Source organism: Mycteria americana, chromosome 2 (assembly GCF_035582795.1).
Source record: "Mycteria americana isolate JAX WOST 10 ecotype Jacksonville Zoo and Gardens chromosome 2, USCA_MyAme_1.0, whole genome shotgun sequence".
Lineage (NCBI taxonomy): Eukaryota > Metazoa > Chordata > Aves > Ciconiiformes > Ciconiidae > Mycteria > Mycteria americana.
The window spans coordinates 148,017,911-148,036,860 of record NC_134366.1 but is presented as its reverse complement, the minus strand read 5'-3'; the positions used below and the strand labels follow the sequence as shown (position 1 = coordinate 148,036,860).

The 18,950-nt window shown below is 39.9% G+C and overlaps 1 protein-coding gene across 4 annotated transcripts in view; it reads left to right on the top strand.

Annotated features, from left to right (window-relative positions):
* Nucleotides 1–18,950, top strand: part of RUNX1T1 (RUNX1 partner transcriptional co-repressor 1) — a 117,503-nt gene that overhangs the window by 13,484 nt on the left and 85,069 nt on the right. For 2 of the 4 annotated variants that reach the window (XM_075494918.1, XM_075494919.1), the window contains exon 2: nt 7,261–7,433. The exons of the other annotated variants lie outside the window; for them this stretch is intronic. In XM_075494918.1, coding sequence (XP_075351033.1) covers nt 7,346–7,433 — 88 coding nt within the window. In that variant the 5' untranslated portion in view covers nt 7,261–7,345. The remainder of the gene's footprint in view (nt 1–7,260; nt 7,434–18,950) is intronic. 4 annotated transcript variants of the gene reach the window in all.

The following is an 18,950-nucleotide window of genomic DNA, read 5'->3' as shown; positions in this document are numbered from 1 at the left end:
CCCATTGGTTTGGTCACGTTGTGTTACTAAGATAGAATACAATGAATTTTAAAGCTGGAATGCAAGTGAACACCCAACCTGAGCAGCAAGGATACTGTCCTGAAATCCTCTTGGAAAATTCATCCCAACATTGATTCACACATGCGTTAGACAAGTTCAAGAAGAGAACTGCCCTAGACCAGCTCAGGCTTTGACAGCGAGAGAGGGTGAGGCTATTGCCAGAAAATGAGATGATTAGAATGCAACAAAGGAGACAGAATGATACTGCTGCAAAGGATATTTGGGAAGAGTGCTCCAAAGGAGTGCTTTCAGTGGCATCCAGGTGGGGTTTGTTGCCAGAGCCATTAAAGCGTAGTGGTGCCAGAGAAAGCTGCCAACAAATTTAGGGATAATGGCACCTGCGAGTGTGCTGTGAATGGATGGTAGTGCCAGGATGATTTTTTATGTTATTTTAATGGCGGCATTGCTAAAAGTATTTAAGAGTAATGCTATAGAAAGGGTTTTAGTGAGTGAAGTCACCGAGTTCTAGGAACCATTAAGCAAAAGCTGTTTCATGACCGTACTATTTATTATTTTTAAAGCTTGTTGGCAAACCACTTAATGCTGGAAAAGCATGCTGCAACCTGTATTAAAGCATGCTGCAGATGAGCAAGGAAACCATTGTACTGAACTGAACAGACTAGCTTAGTTTCCGAACGTTACGTGCATTTCACGTGTGCTGTGATAAATTAATGCAGCTCCACTTGTAAGCGTTGAATTAAAGTACTGGCGCTCAGGTCTTCCATGGTATTCACATGCCCAGTTCTCACTGAAGATGGTGTTTCTTTTGTCTTAACACCAGCTCGAGGATCTGGACCTTCAGGCTTTCTGTGCTCCCATCTCACGTCTGTGATCTTAACAATACTTTGCTGGAACAATTCTGAGACTTAGATCCAGATATGGCCCTAATGACATTATCTTATGTAAGGTTAAGTGGGCTAGCTCAGGTCTTAATGTAAAGTGAGTCATTCTCTTTGAATTGTAAATGATAGACTTATCTGACAAGACTTCCATATAAAGGAGAGAAAAAGTCTATTCCTTCTGTAATAATACTCTCAGAGGTTCCTGTTGAGTCCATGGGGCCAGGTTTCTCAACTTCTGTATCTCAAGAGCTGTGTTAAACTGTGTTTAAGTCAGCTGCCTGCTCCAAAATTTTCCAGAGAAGTGTACAGCTACAGTAGATAACAGCTACAGTAGTTTTAAAGAATGAATCAATGTATAATTTCCCTTCCACATTCTGAGATTTATTGGTCCCATCCTCTTCTCATGGGGAGGTTTTGATGTTAATTTTCTTAAAAAAAATTTTTTTTTTTTTAAGTCCAGGCCTAAATTTTGCCTTCTCTTACAGAGCTATTATTGGCTGCTATTGTTTTTATTATCGCGTAGCTTCTCTGGGAAGAGAAGGGTGGGCAGGACCTCAGTGACACTGCCAGAGCAAGTCATCGGTGGCTGTGTCTGCTCCCCAGGAGGTCACAGGAAGCAGGTGGCTGTGTTAATTGTCCTCGCTCCCAACTCTTGTCCTTCCTGCAGGCAATTTAGAAGTGGTCAGGAAGTGTCAGGCCTACTGTGTCCCCCCAGGTTCACTACTTCACGTGTTCATAATAATTTGAGGTATGTGCCAGGCAAGGGAAACTGCATAGGAATCCTTACCGTCCTTCCTAGGCTGTCTGGCTACCTGGCTGGAAGGGCTGAGTGCCATTGCTGCAGAGTGTGTTCGGGATTGCAGCTGGAATCCAGCAGAATAACAAAGAATTCTATTGGAGGGGGGTGAATTAAAAGGTGTTTCCCTAACATACAGCGTCTTCCTTCTTTCAAGCTATTAATAGAAGTCCTACGTAAGAAAACTACAAAACCTCACGAGGTGCACGAAATATTTCTGGAAACTATGATCCACTTTTATCTGTTGAGTGGAGAACAGGGAATGGAAATGCATTTTCTGCTTAGGCCAGTCAGGTTTTAATTGTCTTTGTTGCAACTGCACCATCAGTAGTCTTGGATCCCTAAATGGCACTCAGTGCTGTGCTTTGGAAAATCAGTAAGGGTCTTGCTACTTCGGATGAGCTTCTTGTGAGCTCTTTGCTTGATTTTTTAGCAGCGAAGACGCATAGTATTGCTGAGTATCTCGCTGCAAGTGTCGCACCCAATGCTGTAAGCCAAGTTTTGAACTACCAGTAATGTTTCTTTAAGTGTCTTTTGGAAAGTATCCACTCATGTTGGAAGTGATGCGAGTTGAGTAATAAATATCATACTAGTTATTTATCTGCCATATGCATTTTGGGTGAAAACTCTGCTTCTGCTCAGGTGTACTCTTGGTTTTACTGAGACTACTTGCCTAAATAAGGTGGGCTGCAGGATTATGTGGCTGATGATTCATACTGGTTTCTGAATCACTCTTACAAAATATCAGCCTGAAATACTAACAAATAATGAGCACATTGTGCTTGGACTTGTACGTTATTTAAAGAATAGCATTTTGAAGCAGAATATTTTGTAAAATGTTCGTTTAAGCACCACTTTGCAATTTACTTCCATCAAACCTGTTGTACCAGGAAAAATACCTCCTTCAGAAGAGAAAAGGTGTCAGTATTCTGTAACAATACCTGATTTTTATCCAGCTATTTGCTATTTAAGCTCCCTTCTTTTCAGTGCAAGGAGATCAGCTGACAACAGCAGCAACCAAATCATGTTTGCAGCTGGGCAATTACAGTAGACCCTAAGATCTGCAACTGTCAACCATGAACGCAGATGCCTTCAAAGTTCTGTTTTTCTTCCATGTGGAAGTCGTTGGCATGGAACAGATGCCTTCATTTTGGGGAAACCAACCTCTGGATATAATTGGTTCTCTCTTCTCTTGTCCTCTAGGGACAGTCTCTCGCAGATGAAATTAGATGAGAGGAAAAAAAAAGACACAGGCACACACGCTCACACATGACACGAAGCAGGAGTTTTCAGGATCTCTCTATGTTTTGTCACGTGGAACTGTTTTACAGCTGGAAGATTTCACTCCATTTTTAGCACTCTACACACATGATGATGATGCTATATGAAAAACATGCAAATTAAAATATATATCTGGCCAAAGTTTATTATTAATCTAGGCATGCTTGTTTAGAAATAAGACAAGCATATCCATCCTGTATTACTTTAGCGTTAAGTGTTGACTTCTGCACTATCTATCGATGCTGCAGTCTCAGAAATGTGAAGTTAAATGGCAGAAGAGACAAGACAGCTAAAAATCTTCTGTTGCAGTGGAGGAATCGAAGTATTTTCATCAGGTGGTTTGCTAGTTGTTCACGTAGGAGGGAAAAAGCAAGTAGTTGACTTCAAATTTCACCTAGCATACAGACATTCAATTAAGGAAACACATTTACGGGAACTTTAGCAGAGCTGGTCCGATGAACACCTGTGATGAGCCATTGCTGGGAGTCCTGTGGTAGGGTACTGAAGAGACTGTGTCCTCTTACTGCAGATACCTAAAATGGGACGATGGTAATGGAATTTAAAGACTCCAAGAGAGAGGGAGAATCTGCCTACTCTGTGCCCATCAAAGGCTTTTGTCACTCCCTCTCCCCTCCGGTGTAACAGCTACCAAATCATTGCGGTTTATGTTGTTTAGTACTACTAAAATAAGAGCATACCAACTTTGGGTTACCTTAAAAAGCTCAGTTGTGAACCGTGACAGTCAGCCAGTGCTGTGTAAAGAGCTGCCATATCCTTGGGTAGAGTGGGTGCCTCCAGGAGGAGGGTGCAGCAGGGGTCAGGGACTGCCAGGAGGTAAAATACCACTGCTGGTGCCCAAGAGCCTGGAGAGCTGTCATCTCTGAATGCTTTTTCTTTCTTAAGCTTTATTTCCTAACATAAGCTTTTTTTATATTGCAGTTTAATGTAACAGTCCAGTTCAATCACCAGGTGTAAAATTTATCTAGGCAAATGAAACTCTTAGATGAATTGTCTGATGAACTGTAGCAGTGTGGTTGCTTGAAGGTGCTGAGCATTGTAACCGCATAGGTAGGTCCTGCTGGTAGCATATTGATGACCTGAATTCTGAACCTGATTTTCAGCTTTTAAGGGCAATTTCCATATTTCATGTGAGGAGTTTACTACCACTGTAGTATTTCCATCTCTTAAAAGTTGAGCAGAAATGTCACCAGCAATGAAAACTGGAAGGGGTTATCTTGGTCTTGCCTTGGTCTGGGTAGTTGGTAGAAGGCAATCTGCCTTTTAGACACTTGATGTAACTGCATAGCTGCAGTGTGCTGCGGTCCTTTGTTTCCTGCTGACACCCATGAGCTGTGTGGGTGGAGGGCATTCACTAGGACTTCCAGCAGTTAGAAGGAAGCCCAAAGTAAACTTAGTTTTGAACCGATGACTCTTCAGCTTTTATAAAGGAGTAGGGAGATTCTTTGGTGTAGGACTCCAGTTCTCCTTGCAGAACTTCAGTGCAACAGTGTGCTCTTAGCATTGTATTTCTGAAGAACCACATATTAAGGGAAAAATTTAACCAGAGGAGTGCTTAGGTGATGAAGGGATTTCTGGCAGTAACTAAGAAGTGCAGTAATGTTTGATTTCTTTTGAGGCTGATCCTGATATTTGTAGTCTTTACATCCTATTAATTCCTTGAAAGATAAGCTGATACAAGAATGATTTGCCAGGGCCGATGGCTCTTCTAAAAATCTTGGCTCAGGGTGTATCCCCCTCCTCTCCACATATAAGATAAAAGCACTGTGAATATGAGGTTAACTGAATTCAAATAGAAGACTCTCTCGAGTTATTGCATTCCTTAGAAAATAAATACATTTCTCATATGGTTGAGATTGATCAAAAAAGTATTCTGTATGCCAGTGATTACATTCCCATCTGTGATTAAGGTTTTCTGTCTGCATCTGGTTTTCACATTATATTTCTGTAACAAGAATCCTTTATATGGCAGAGTTCACTCTCTGTATTTTGTATTAGCTGCAGCTTGAACTACTGCACGGATCGCAGATTTACACATGTGGTTTTCATTACTTCATACCATTGAGAAAAAGTAATATTTGTTTGGGAAAGTATGTTTTTCAGAATTTCCATGGTAATACAACATGTTGATCCTTTTTTATAACACTCTTGTAAGACTACAAATTGTTTGAGGCATTCTACTTTCAGTGAAGTTCAGACTTTAGACAATTTTGCATGTACATTCGAACAACAGCAGCAGTTTACAATTCAGGAGGCAAAAATAAATTTAAAAAAGGAGATTAGCGTAGAATGGGTATAGCAGAATGCATCCATCACTTTGGAAAATGTGGCATATAGAGAAAATGAACGTGGGGCTGAAACAAAGGAAGAGTAGTAAGTTGAAGTGATGTCTTCATTGTAAAGTGGACGACAGATGGGTACTTTTTTTTTGAGTAAGAACTTTTTTTTTCTTAACAGTAGGAAGTTTAAAAATCTTTTACCAGCTATGAAAAAGGAGTATGCTCTTCAGCAGACATAAATATTGAATTGTTATGTTACATAATTTAACATATTTGATCATAATTATTTCTAGTGGCCAAATTAGTAAAGGTTAGCAAAACATGAATACATCTTTACAGATGGCTGCTGTGTGTAATTCTGAATCCAAAATATGATGTTAATTTAATGTTCCACTGTAAGTCCATATTTCAACCAGATTGTGCTATCGTCACTCAGTAGAAAACTTAATGTTTAAATGATCTCAGTGAAATTAATAGGGCCACTTGGTCAGTGAAGGATTTTTCAGTTTTGGTAGGGACATGAGTTTATGGCCACAAAAATCAGATCAAACAATAACAACAATTTAGGGAATGTTGTATGCATTTATGGAAATGTAAAGTATTATGCAAAAGTCTGGACAATTGAAAAATACATAATTCATGATAAGGCACAACTGAAAGGTAAATTTATTGCCTATATAAGAACATGGTGACAACTAGAGAATTTCATACAAAATAAAAATCATTTTAGAAAAGCAGTTATTGCAGTTATTGCTGGGGAGTCCTAACCACATTTTGGAGATTATTTTCCAAATGCCAAAGGCAGTTGTGTGATATTGAAAGCCTCACAGTTGCCAAATCCTGGGTAGAGTCCTGCAGTCCTTACATGCCTCTCGTTTTCACTGAAATCAATAGAATTTTGGCTTGTGCCAGGGCTGTAGGGAAACGTCCGACCACGAACACGGGAAAGAAAGGACTTGGAGTGGTGAACTCCTTTGTTCTGTAACCTTAACTTTAACTTGGGAAGGTTTGTTTTGATTTGAGGAGGGTGCTTGTTTGTGGGAAAGTCTGCAATTTCTAGCACAAACACAAATGTGATCTTTTGCAAATGCCTTTGGGCGATACATTTTTTTGCAGTAAGATCTAGTCCAGGAGAGGGTTGGGGCTGGGTTCTCGGTTAGATGCATGCAGCTGCGACCAGATCCTTATGCATGCTTAACTTTATGTCCCAAAATACCTGAATAGTGGATGCAGATTGAAGCATGTATGTAACTGTGTGTGCCTGGCTCGGAAAATCTTTCTGCCTTGACATAATTACGAACCCCTGAAAAGCATATTAATGTCTTGGAAAAACTGACAACGCTGTAATACAGACTCATACAAATGACAAAGTATTTGTGTAACCCAAATAAACAGTTTTTGTAGGTGTTGGAGTGGGAGGGAAATTGCCTTTTCAAAAGTGGGAGGATGATTTGTAAATATATCAATAGCTTTTTCATCTCCCTTTGTTTAAATGTGTTTGCTGTTATGACTTACAAATCCAAATTAGTATAGCGATGTGTAATTGCAAGGTCTCTATTTTTAGTAACCATGTTTGTTTAATAAATGATTCTCTAGAGCTTCTGTTGAACCAGGTAAAGTATGTAATATTTTGTATTATATGAATGTATTTAAAACCAAGCATTTTTACAGAATTAGCTAATAGGTGTTTTCATGGTAGAGTACAGACTGCCCTTAGTTTGTTGCCCTCTATATGTCAACTGTTTTAAATGAGCAACTTATGAAACAGCCTTTGTCAAAGAATTAATACAGTTTTAAAGTACTGCCTTATATTAACTAAGAAAATGTGGGTAATTGATTTAGAATGATAGCGTTTCTGTCTTCCCTTTTTATTTAAAAGACTGCTATTATCATGCAAATGAAGGGGTGTGGTGCTTCAAACTGGCTGTGATATGTGCTTCTTCTTTTTTTTTTTTTTTTTTTTTTCATTTGTTGTTGTCAATAGAAAAGATTGATCTCTGGGCTGGTGAACATAATATCTGTGCCAGTCAGAAAAGGAAAGAGGAAATTAGCAGAGCGATTGGTGGAGAATGATATCTGTCAAAAGAAACACTTGGAGAGCACTGAGTTTAGTGATAGGTGACTGCCGGAAAAAAGGGAACTTTGAATTTTGTCAAGGTAAGGAACAGAAAAATATTTGCTTTTGTAATGTGCATACCTTTTAGAAGTTATTTTTAATGACTGTACCTTGCCTTGTAAACTGTAATTAAAAAAGAAGTCTTTCCCTTTAGCCTCCAAAGAGTCTGCCTAAATCAATGAAGGTGGTGTCTTCATTTTAATATCACTGAGAAAGAGTACAGCAATGCCAATACAATCTGTCAGTGGTGACTTTTCTAAAACCTTCCTTAGCTTAAAAATACATATATGTGACATTTTTAACTGTGCTTTTTGTGTTTTTGATGACATAGGCGCTCTTTATGTGGCATGCGAATATTACTTGACTGGGCTGTGAAAATAATAAAGTTCAGTTTCCTGAACTGTGAATTGGAACAGTATTTGCAGCCAGATTAAGGAACAGTTGTAATCACACTGGCAAAATGGTTGTGTTTGTAATTTAGTGGAAGCCTCTGGTGAACTCATTGCATTGGGAATCTGTGATAAATTTGATTGAGATGATATTGAGAACAGATATTTCTGCTTCTTGTAAAGACTTTTACCATACTGGAAAGGTAAATCTGCTATGGCAGAACAAAATTTCTAGATAACCTATGACTGTCATTCCTGTCTTTACTGTAACTACATTTTTTCTCCTAACTGGTGTGTCTAGATGGCATGTAACTACTAAACTGATTTTAAGTGCTTTCCAATACCCTGATACTTTCTTTCTCAGTGTTGGACCATTTCGCCTATGACATAACTTTGGTAGAGTATGACACCAAAATAAAATGAACAGTGTCTGAGTACCCTAGGCTATGCTCTGGTTAGTTTTAAAGGCAACTAAGCCTTGATCATATCCCTCGTCTCCCCACCCGAGATGCTGCGGCCCACGCTGCTCTGTCTGTGGGGCGTGGAAAGGAGATGGAGCACAGCTGAGAGAGCCAGCAGGAAGCTCTGCACATCGTGTCGTGGCAAGGGGCTGGGGCTGAGGTTTTGTGCACCGGTGTGAACATACTTCTTAAAAATTAAATCCTATTAAAAATGAATTTGCATTCTAATTCGAGTTCCGAGCTCAGTTTAAAACAAGTAAATGCTTCTCTGGGACCTTCCTGTACACAGGCAGCATTGGAAAAGAATGAACAATCTTAGCAGGGTTTCTTCTTGCATTTTTATTTTGCTAATTTAGCAGTGCATAGCTTCTGACTAATTCTCCTTTTTTCTATCTACAGCCTATGTTTCAAAGTGCAAGTGTACCCCGTACAGGTGGTTGTTGGTTAGTTTCTTTTGCCATATGGGTCTTCATAAAGGATTTTAAAAATAAATAAATGTAAAAGTAAAGATTTCATGCCTGAAGCATGCGGTGCTGGCATACTAATGGGAAGCTTATTGTGGTTTATTGCTGTCAGAGCATGTGCAAGATAATGGAAATTTCCTACAACTTAGGAGAAAGGCATGTTTTCTAATACGGTTCATTTTTATAGAAAGAGGGAATGAATATGACTGAAATTCACTTCATCTTTATAAAGTCCAAATGATCTGGTTGTAGTATTGAAATATTCATACATGGGAGGGAACAGCACGTTATCTGTCTCGTTAGCCGTTGGCCAGGTCAGGCTGCCTGTATCACCTGGGTGCAGGCGCATCTCTACCCTTGTGAAGTTGCTGTGTTCTGAATGATTCCCTTTCCTGTGCAGTCCTATCAGTGTAGCCTTATAGCAAAACAAACGCATCCTCTCTATAACACAACTTACAGAGTTAATGATATTGTATAGTTTTCACCTTGGTGATGAAGATAATCCAAAACTGCTTTGTAGCTCTTCATAAAAGAGAGTGGTCAGTGGTGGTTAGTGATTGTTAAATCTTTGGGCATTCCCATTTTGACATTTACTTGAAATGAGCTGACTGGGTAAGGTCCCTACATCTGGATGTATGTGTTTGTCACACGGTCAAAAATTTTAGTCTTAAATGGCCAAGAAGCTCCACATTGAAATTTGGATGAGTGATTAGAGATGAGGCCAACACTCTTAAGCTTTGCTTCATGTGGACTTTGCTGTGCCCAAGAAGATTTGACTTACTACTTGAAACCAAAGTGGAATAAAAGGCAAAACAAAAGGTGTTTGAGTCCATCGCCTCCTTGAAGCAGTGGCCTCTGGTAGCATTTGTGATCCTTTGCTTATGTGATCCCTTTTTGCATCCTCATCTTTGTTTTGCTATTGCAAAGTCATCTTTTCTCGGGTTCCTTTTTTATCTTTGTAACAATTGTTTGCTTACCTATGTATCTTAAAGAGTACAATCGAAATAATAACCCCCCCCCCCCTTCTAACATATAACAGATGTAAAAGGGGACGAGTGTATTATAGACAGTGAATTGTCATTACACAGCTCACAATCAGATTTTCATCTGTTCATGTGGTGCACACCTGTGGCTTGCTGGCGTTGCTCTTGATTGGAGTGTGAGAGATCTTAATGAAAAACAAAGCCGGGATGACAAGAAGAGACTCCACGGCACACACGGGTTACTTCACACATCGTAAGAAAGCGAAATTCGAAATACGCTGGTTTGGAGAGAACGCCTGGTGGTGCGGGAGCGTGCCTGGGTGACTCTGCAGAGGGAACCGGGGCCCTCTTTATTGCTGCCTTCCAAATAAGGCCTTTTTCTCTGTAGGTCAGGTTGATTTGGACCAGTTGAGAGCAGTGGCCGATTCCTCCAGTTTACTTTCTGAGCCAGTGAGAGTATCCTGGGCAGGAATCCAGCTTTTGAAGTACAAAGAAAATAACCCATAGTCTATATAAAACGCTGGCGGATGGGGAAGGGAGGAAATTTACAGAGAATAACTGAGTTTGAGAACAACTATGTTAACAGTAGAATGTAAGGGGAGTGTGTGTGTGACATTGTATTTATTTTAATTTGAAAATACGATCTTTGAGACCTTCGAGGTGAGCAGAGGACGAGCTCTCACAATATGATATATTTATTAGTAAACTGAAACCAAGCATTCCAGCTGAAGCTGAAGTTCCTTTTTCAAAGTGATTTTTTTCCCTGAGTTTGCAGAGTTTGGGTTATTCCCCCCCCCACACTGGTAATGTACTGTGGCTCTGATAACGTTAATGGGCTTTGCCCCACATGGAGCAGCGAGTGTATTGTACCACTGCTCACTGATCCCAGGTCAGTGTGATGCGTGAAATCAATTTATTTGAATCTCTTTGCCTGTATAGGAATTTGGCAGCGTGCCAGTTGTTTTCATTTAATGTTCTTTGTGTTGAACACAGACAAGCAGGCATGCTTTTGTACTCCTCTTTCTTCTGGGCTCTTCTCTTTACAGCCAATATTCTATTCTGTGGATTTTTCAGAAAGAAGTAGGAATGTGTTACCTTTTTTAAAAATCGTTTTTGTTTAAATAGCCTTTAAAGAGCGTAGAAACTAGGTCAGTCAGAGCAGCCTGTGTAGGGTTTTCACCGAGTAGAGGTGGTAACACCTGCCTTTTCCCGTTTCTTAAATTTGGGGAAAAAGAGAGAGAAAACTCTGGCCTATTTTTCTAATGCCCAGTTCCATGATTTATGTCCCCTTGTAAGACAAAGACTCTTCAATAATGCTTAAATCGGAATAATTTTATTTCTAAATAAGTGAATGTCTGGCAGTTGGTTGGACGAATTGGAAATACTTTTCAGGATCTTTTTCATTTTGAGTGATGACCTTAAAGTAAGCATTAATTTGGGAATCCTTTGCCTTATCTTTCTGTCTGTTCTTCCCCTCCCCCAGATACTTAATATTTTGAATGGCTGGCTGAAGAACAGCTACCCGAAAGTACCCATTTCTTTCCTTTTTTTCCTTCTTTTTATGAGAAAGCAGCAAGGCGTGTGGAAGAGAGCAAGTAATTTAGTCGTTCTTAAATAGGAAAAAGAAAAAAAAAAAAAAAAAAGGGAATAGACAGCAGCAGATATTTCCAGGAGGATTTGTTTTAGAGCTTGGTGTGGAGCGGGAGAGGCGGAGAGCGGGAGCGGAGGGCTCTGTTGATGCTCCAGGCGGTCGGTGCGGAAGTTGATATGCAGAACCGCGGAGCCGAGGCGCAGGGGTCAGACTCGTACACATCAGCCCCGTTTCCTTGTTTAATTACCTGAAGAGCAAAACATCCAGGCTGGGAGTGTGTGAAAACCCAGTATCTCGAACAGCAGTTTGCTGCTCTGACATCCTGCGAGGCCAGCCCCGTCTGTCCGCAAACGTCAGGGCTGGTTCCTGACAGCGGGCTATCTCTGCCGGGCCTGGGTTCCTTCCATTCAGGAGGCATTGTGTGGAAGAGGGTTGGGTCAGGAATTTGAGGTTCCTGCCGGTTCTTCCAGCCCGGACAACCCTGTGACAGATAGGCCTGATTTTTTTTTTTCTTTTAAAGAATAATAATAATGATGAAAAAAAAAATTGGCTCTTTTTAGTCTTTCCCTTGTAATTCTGGCATTGGTAGAATACCAACTGAAACAAAACATGTTAACCCTTTCGCTTCCGAATTGGTGGCTTTTTCCTTTTACTTTATTATTCTTTCTCCCCTTGCTCGACCTCTTTTATTTTCAGAGATGAAATCTTCTGAGGAGCAAATTCTTTCAGGTGGAGTTTGTGCTACGCAGCAAATAAACTTATGAAAATGTTACTTTTTTTGTAGTAAGCATTACCATAATCATCATACTTAGCATTTTAAGTTTTTCTTTTTCAGCATGCTTGGCAGCATTATTTTTATTCATCCCATGGAATAAAACCAAGCCAGTGTTTGTTCTGGCGTGGCCCATTAAAACAGGGGTGGCAGCTATCAGTGCTTTCATTCTCATTAGTAATGTGATTTTCTTAGATGTCCAGCTTGGTGTTCAATTTTAAAATACCGGGATAGGGTCAGTTACAGTCCTTGCTCCTCGTAGTTGCTGTTTGTTGAGGTCGCGCAACAGGCTGAAGGTGCGGGTGCACGAGGCAGGGCTCTGTGCACCGGTCAGGTTTTGGCCCATAGATGGAGAGTGTTTGTCAGGATGTAAAACTCAAGATCATAGCTGAAAGATACTGAAATGTTCATTTAGGTAAAGGTCTTGAATAATTTTTTTTCCTTTAGTTTGTGAAGAATTAAAGTATGATTTCTTGTTTGAATGATAAATGAAGAATATGACTCTTATTTGGATAATTTTCATACTCTATAGCACAGTGCTGTTCATAGTTGTACTGGCAGAACTTAAGATCACAAGGTACAAGTAGTAGAGGGAGGGAACATAATTAATATGGTTTTGCAGCAAAAATGAGTGTAGCGTGTGACTATTGCCTTTTATTGTTGTGGGCAGAAGCTGGTCCAAGAAAGATATTTGTGGTTGTAGGAGTGGAGAAGGGAGAGCTGAACGTTAACTATGGTTTCGTTTTCTTTTATGCTGAAGGCTTTCAGTCCAGTCTATAAAGTTATGCCTGTAGCCTTGGAGGATATTTTCATGTGCTAATGATTTTGGGTACTTTGTAGGTGAGATCAAAATTGTTTGAGCAGTAACTTGTATTTTCCCTGCTAGTATTTCATTAGGATTTTGTAATACAGATTTAAAGGCATACTTTTCTTCTTGCGTGCAAAATTACCAGGTAAGAGTTTTGGGGACCCTTCATTAAGAGAAGGTAGGCCTTCAGTGGGCATACGCAGCTGGGAGTCAACGATATTGCAGTGGGACCAAAAGAGTCATTATGATCTATTGTGACACTAATGCTCCATCTAAGAAGAATTTGCAGGGATGGTGCAACAAAAGAGCTGTTACAGTGTATCAGATCAATAATCATGATCTAGTAAACTCTTAAATATGTACATAATACTTCACCTTTAGCATCAGGCCTCCTTCTTCATTAAGAACTCCTTAGGCTACTCTGGTGTAAAGGTGCCTTTAAGTAAAAGTGAATTACTTAGACGTGTAGTTTTAAACCTCTTTATCCTGTCGTACTGTAAAGAAGCCATAGGTTAAATAAGCATTGCTTGTATCTACAGGATGAAAAAAAGGATGGTTTATGCATTGTGGTCAGTGTCATGTTCCTATAGGGTTTGTACATATAAAAGAAATTATGTCTCTCTATGAAAGCGATATTAGTTAGTTAAACCTCTACAAGTCATGTAAGTCGTGTCCCTCCTTCCAGTGTTTTACATGCCTTTAAGTTTTTTGCAGAGTTCGTAATCTAATGAACTGTCCATGACCTCTAGCCAGCCATTGCCCACCTCAACCAGCAGCATAGTAGAAGAAAGTTCTCCACGGATGCGTGGTGACGACAATAACCACACTGTCTTTCCTCCCACCCATTGGGTGTCTAGCTCCTCTTTGAAAATGGCAGAAAATTATAGCCTTTAATCCATGGTTGCAACCTCAAAAATCCCTCAGAGATAATGGTTTTAAATCAGCATCCTGTTTGAAAAAATATTTATCTTGGGCATCTCTGCAAGTGTCTCCTGTGACAATCTTGCTGAAGGAAAGTTCTCGCAGATAATGGTTCCCAAGCTGGTTTGGGCTTTGTTAAAACTGGCACCTTACATTGTGCCCAAACGCTTACGGCTGCTCTTTGCAGATGTTCTCCTAGTGTGAAGTGGTGTAATTTGCTCTTGGTATGAAATTCCACTTCATAATCACCTCTGCATTCTTCTCCTGCTTCTCTTCTGAACGGCTACAGCGAAGCACCATGTGGAGTACAACACAATTAGATAAAATGAAATTATATTTAAAGTGTTCCTCAAGGCCCCTCCCTGTTCCTAAAGAAAAAAAGATTTTGTATGTTAATTTTCCTTAGCTGTGGTGGGATTCATCTGGGTGGGACTAAAAGCAGAAAGCTTATGTCAACACATTGTGCTTCCAGGGAGCATGGTGTGCTGCTCCGAATGCACGTGAAGTGGATCCCATTCTGGTTCAGCTTTGTAGTGGAAACCTAACTGGCACAGTGTTTGTCCCTCGATGTTAGAGTGCTGGTTGTTGATCTTTCATTTATGTGTCAATTGCGGGTAATATTTTATGGTAGTACTCATAGCTTCAAATTCTGGAACTTCTGGCTTTCAGGGCTAGCAGAGGCGGGAGAGTATGAATGTCCAAGGCAGCAGGAGCAGAGACAAGTCATGTAGTGGATTGCGGAAGGGAGGTCTGTAGCAGGGTGAAGAGATGGCCCCAGAATTAAGAACGTAGAGTTAGGCGTGATGGCAGAGAGAAGACAGAGGGCACTGAACGGAAAAGTAAGAGAAAAACGTGATGGAAGGTCTAACTAAGGAAACAATGGAAAGAAAAGGATTTATTTGACTAAAATCAGTACCTTCCCTTTGTCACTCACACGATAATGCTTTTCCATCATCAAGGGTTGAATGAGTCTGTGTACTGATTCTGCTGTGTTTCCAGACTCTGAACTGCATTAGAGCAGTTCACTTGGTAATCTTGCTTTGCCATTTTAGCAATTACAGGGTCTGCCAGCGGGTTGTCCTATTATAACTGTGAGAAGACTCATCCATAACCACTTTTCTGTTAGGACTTAGTTCTCGTCATGTAAAAAGGTGCCCCCCTGCCTTTATGCCATTAGACCTTCTCATTCATCAGGGAGAGTTAAAATATTTGATGAGGAAGTGGCTTTCTCACCTGGCTCTGGAAAGCAAATAATTTAAATGGGGAAATAATGCTTAGCTGTCCTAGATATGCTCAAATATTTATTTACAGTCCTCATTCACTGCACTCTTGAAATTACTCAGTAGCTGACGGATGTCATACTAAAATAAAGGCATTAATAGTAAACACCAACATACTGTACAATGGCACTGCTGTGATGTTACTGGCACTGCCATGTATACAAACACATAACAAGGCATCATGCAGAATGGCCTGGTTTCCAGCTCGTTATAGTGGAGGCCAGTGTAAAGATTTTGCTGTCTGATGTAAGACTAAGCTTTATTTTCTGAATGCTTGTCAGTTTGTTTTACAAGCACAACATTATCCTTATGTTGTTGAATATATATTTATGTTGATTAATATTATTCTTTAATTTCCCTTATCTATCTGATGACTGTTACAGTTTGCAAATTTGTATTGAATCTCATCAGCAACAACAGCTTTGTATCGAGGCGCCTTTGAACAAAGCTTTTGTACCACTATAAATGTAATAAATAAGTACAAATTGATCAATATATGACAAAAGGGTGAAGAAGGGAGGTCAAGAGGTAAGAATATTTCCATATAAAACATTTTTTCCCTGTTGAAAATGGCAGTACGAGCATAAATAAATGTTTTGTATTGCTGTGTATTTGCTCCACCTGGTGGATTTTCCTGAAAGTGTTTTTAATCCTTGCTAATAAGGGGAAGCTGTCTTTAATTAAGTATAAAACACAGAGTGAAGGCTTTCTTCTTCTTCTTTTTTTTTTTTTTTCCCCTCCAAAGTAGCAATAGCATTGCAAAAGGCAGATTTGGGGAAAGAAAACATTAAAATTAGATATTTCTCTTGGCCACACTTGGTCAGTACAGTAATCTCTATGAAAGCATGGCATTCCAAATCAATTAATGCTAACAGTTTATTCTTGGACTCATCTAGAGATGAGTAATTAAAAAGTCCAAATCTATGGCTTGTGGGGTTATACGTGATCAGTGAAAGCGAGGATTTGCTGTGGCTTCCCCCCGATCCGTGAGCCCCCCTGATGAGAAGTAGCAGTGCTATTGAAAAAGAGAGTTCCTGCGCTGAAGTGTTACCGCTGTACGTCGGCATAAAATCTGTCTGTCATTAAGCTAGCTTTGCAAACATTGTTTTCTTTGGAATTCGTAAGGACTCGGTTATGCTTTGATCATCTCATTGTTCTCCTTAGGTTATTTTTTTCCTTTAGAGTGTAATGGCTCCCTAACAGAAGGTGAAGTTTAGAAAATAGTGTCTCCATATGCAAGGGATTTGGAGACCTTTTTATTGTCTTTAAAAATGTCATTCATAGTCCTCATTAGCATTTATTGTTGCAAGCGTACAAGCAGAAAATGTGAAATTGGTATGTCATGAATAGCTCCACAGAGCTCTAGAGCCCTGAAATTTTGCCTGCAGTGTGGTGTGGGGCAGGCATTGAGAGAAAGCTGGCCAGATGGCTGCCAGCACAGAGCAGAGCTGCAGGTTTTTGTCTCTGGTGCTGAGAGGAGGGAAAGTTCACTGGAGCATACGCTATCACCCCTTGCGTTTTAACAAAACTAACTCGCCATCAGTCAAAACGGGGAGGTGGTGACATTGAAACAAAAGTTTTCAATATAATGTAACAGTCCTTGTCAAATGAATAAAATATGTTTAGTTAGCGTCACAAATATTGACATGTTACAAAGAGGAATGCAAGGCTCCAATTTATGGCTGGTGGCAGATATGCTTTCACACAAATATGCTCTCACATTATCTTTATTATGAAAATCCTATGCATTGAAAAGACATCGATTAGAGGTCAAAAGTAGGGTTAATATACTACAGCAGGAGGAGTTTCCCCACCCATGTTAAACGAGCAAACACTCTGAGCTTCAAGTCAAAAAGCTACTGATAGCTTGAAACCTTTTTTTTTTTTCCTTTTACCCCCCCCCCCCCGTTCTTTTTGGATCTTAAAATATGACCCTAGTTCAGCAGGACCAGATATTCTCATCCAGGCTTCTCTGGGTCACACTGAATGTGTTCTTTCTCCTGTCAGTGAAACAGCATCTTTGGTATTTTCTTGTGTCCTTTCAGAAATAATATCAAATCAATACCAAATTTTTTAAAGTGCTTCAGTGATGTCTATGCTCAGATGGTGTGGTAATTTCCTTTGAATCTGAACGATGATAGAAATTAACAGTCAATTCTAATTTACTTTACCCACATTATAGAAAATACTGTATTTAATAAAAAATGCAAGGCAAAACTTGGTTTAGACCAGGTCAAGTGAAAAAAGTAGACACCAAACAGGTACATATATGTGAGTTTGTCCACGTGACTGTTGTTACTAAAATGCAAATTTTACTCTATAAGAGCATGCATTCTTTAAGACCTGAAGCCTGTGTTGGCCCTCCCATTCTGAGTCAGTTAATTTTTGGTGGAACTATTCTTCTCCTATGATAGGTATTTATGTATATTTTCATTGTTTTAAAAACTAGAAATACACCTGAAATGCCACTGGGATTTCTGGCAAGGTTCAACAAGAGTGAATTTTTTTGGTTCTTTTTTGATCAAAAAGCAATAGGCAATCTAGGTTGCCAAGTCTGACCCACTGCCAAGGTTGCCTTTTCTTAACAGACGATTTGAAATCCTCTTTAGAGGACTAATTTCTGACTATCTTGTTGAAATAGTAGGACTTTTCCGTTTTCTTAACTGAAAAAAAGATGAATACTTTCTCACCTCCAATGAATGTAATCCAGTACTAGGCGTAACATGATGAACAGTTTCTCTTAGACAACCAAGATTATTTTCTTCCCAGCTTGGTGCCTCTAGCTTTCAGCTACTGAGTATTTGTGTAGGTAATCTCAATTAGTCTGTGTTTCACAGAGCTATGTATGTTTTAAGGGTCCCATTTGTCTTTTTTTCGGAAGTCCAGAAAGCCTTGCCAATAAGGAAATGCTTAGGGAAATGTTTAGTGTTATCTGGCTAATGTTTTGTGTTGCATGCATTAAGAGCTACTGTTAACAGATAAGCACATATCTTATTGGAATATTTTAATTCCGTTTCCAAGCAAAGAATTAGAAGTTTATAAAGAAGTGCCTTTCTTGAATAGCTTGAGCCCTTTTGTGGTAGTGCAGTAAAAACAAGGGAGGCTAGGTACAACGTCGTGGAAGAAGTCGCGCTGAGGGTACCCATGGCAGTCCTAGGTGGACTGCTGTTGCACCAGACGGTAGGAGATACTGGGCAGCAAGAAATTAGTGAGCTTCTCCTGAAGGTGTTGCCTTTACTGTACTTTGGGTGGACAATCAACTGAATAAAGTTCAGAAAGCATCCAGAAGTGGTTGCGTCCCCCGTCCCCCCCATCAGCTCTACAGCTCACACATTAGGTGGGTTTGCCCTGTCAGTGGGATGCCTTAAGAAAACACTAATAGCTTCCAGCTGGGTGGAAAATCAAAACGTTTGGGGGCTGACAAAACTAGCAGATTTGAATTTGAAAGCCCAGCTAATGCCTCCATTTTTATTTACCACTCGCCCATAAAAGATTATTTTCCAATATGTCAGCCTCATTTGGTGGCCAGTGGTCTGAAAGTGAAAGTGGAACAAGCAAGTGGGGAAATCTGGACATTAGTGAGTCCGCCCTTTCAAGCTGGTGTGCCACTTTGTGGAATGGCCTTCCCTGAGATTGGGGGGGTCCTAATGACCATTCATCAATGCTCGTTGACTGATCATTGAGTGCCTTCTCATTCAGTTTATCAAGTCTTGCACATAAAAAGTCAGAATAAGCATTATTCAGCTTTGTTAAAGCCAACTAGGAGTAAAATGCTCCATTTGAACCCATTTTGCCCTTGGTTTTTCACTTTGTTAATGCAGTCCTGCTTAAATGAGTGCTTTTATTGGGTCGGTTAGAATATCTGAAACTATTAATTCTCTTGTATTGA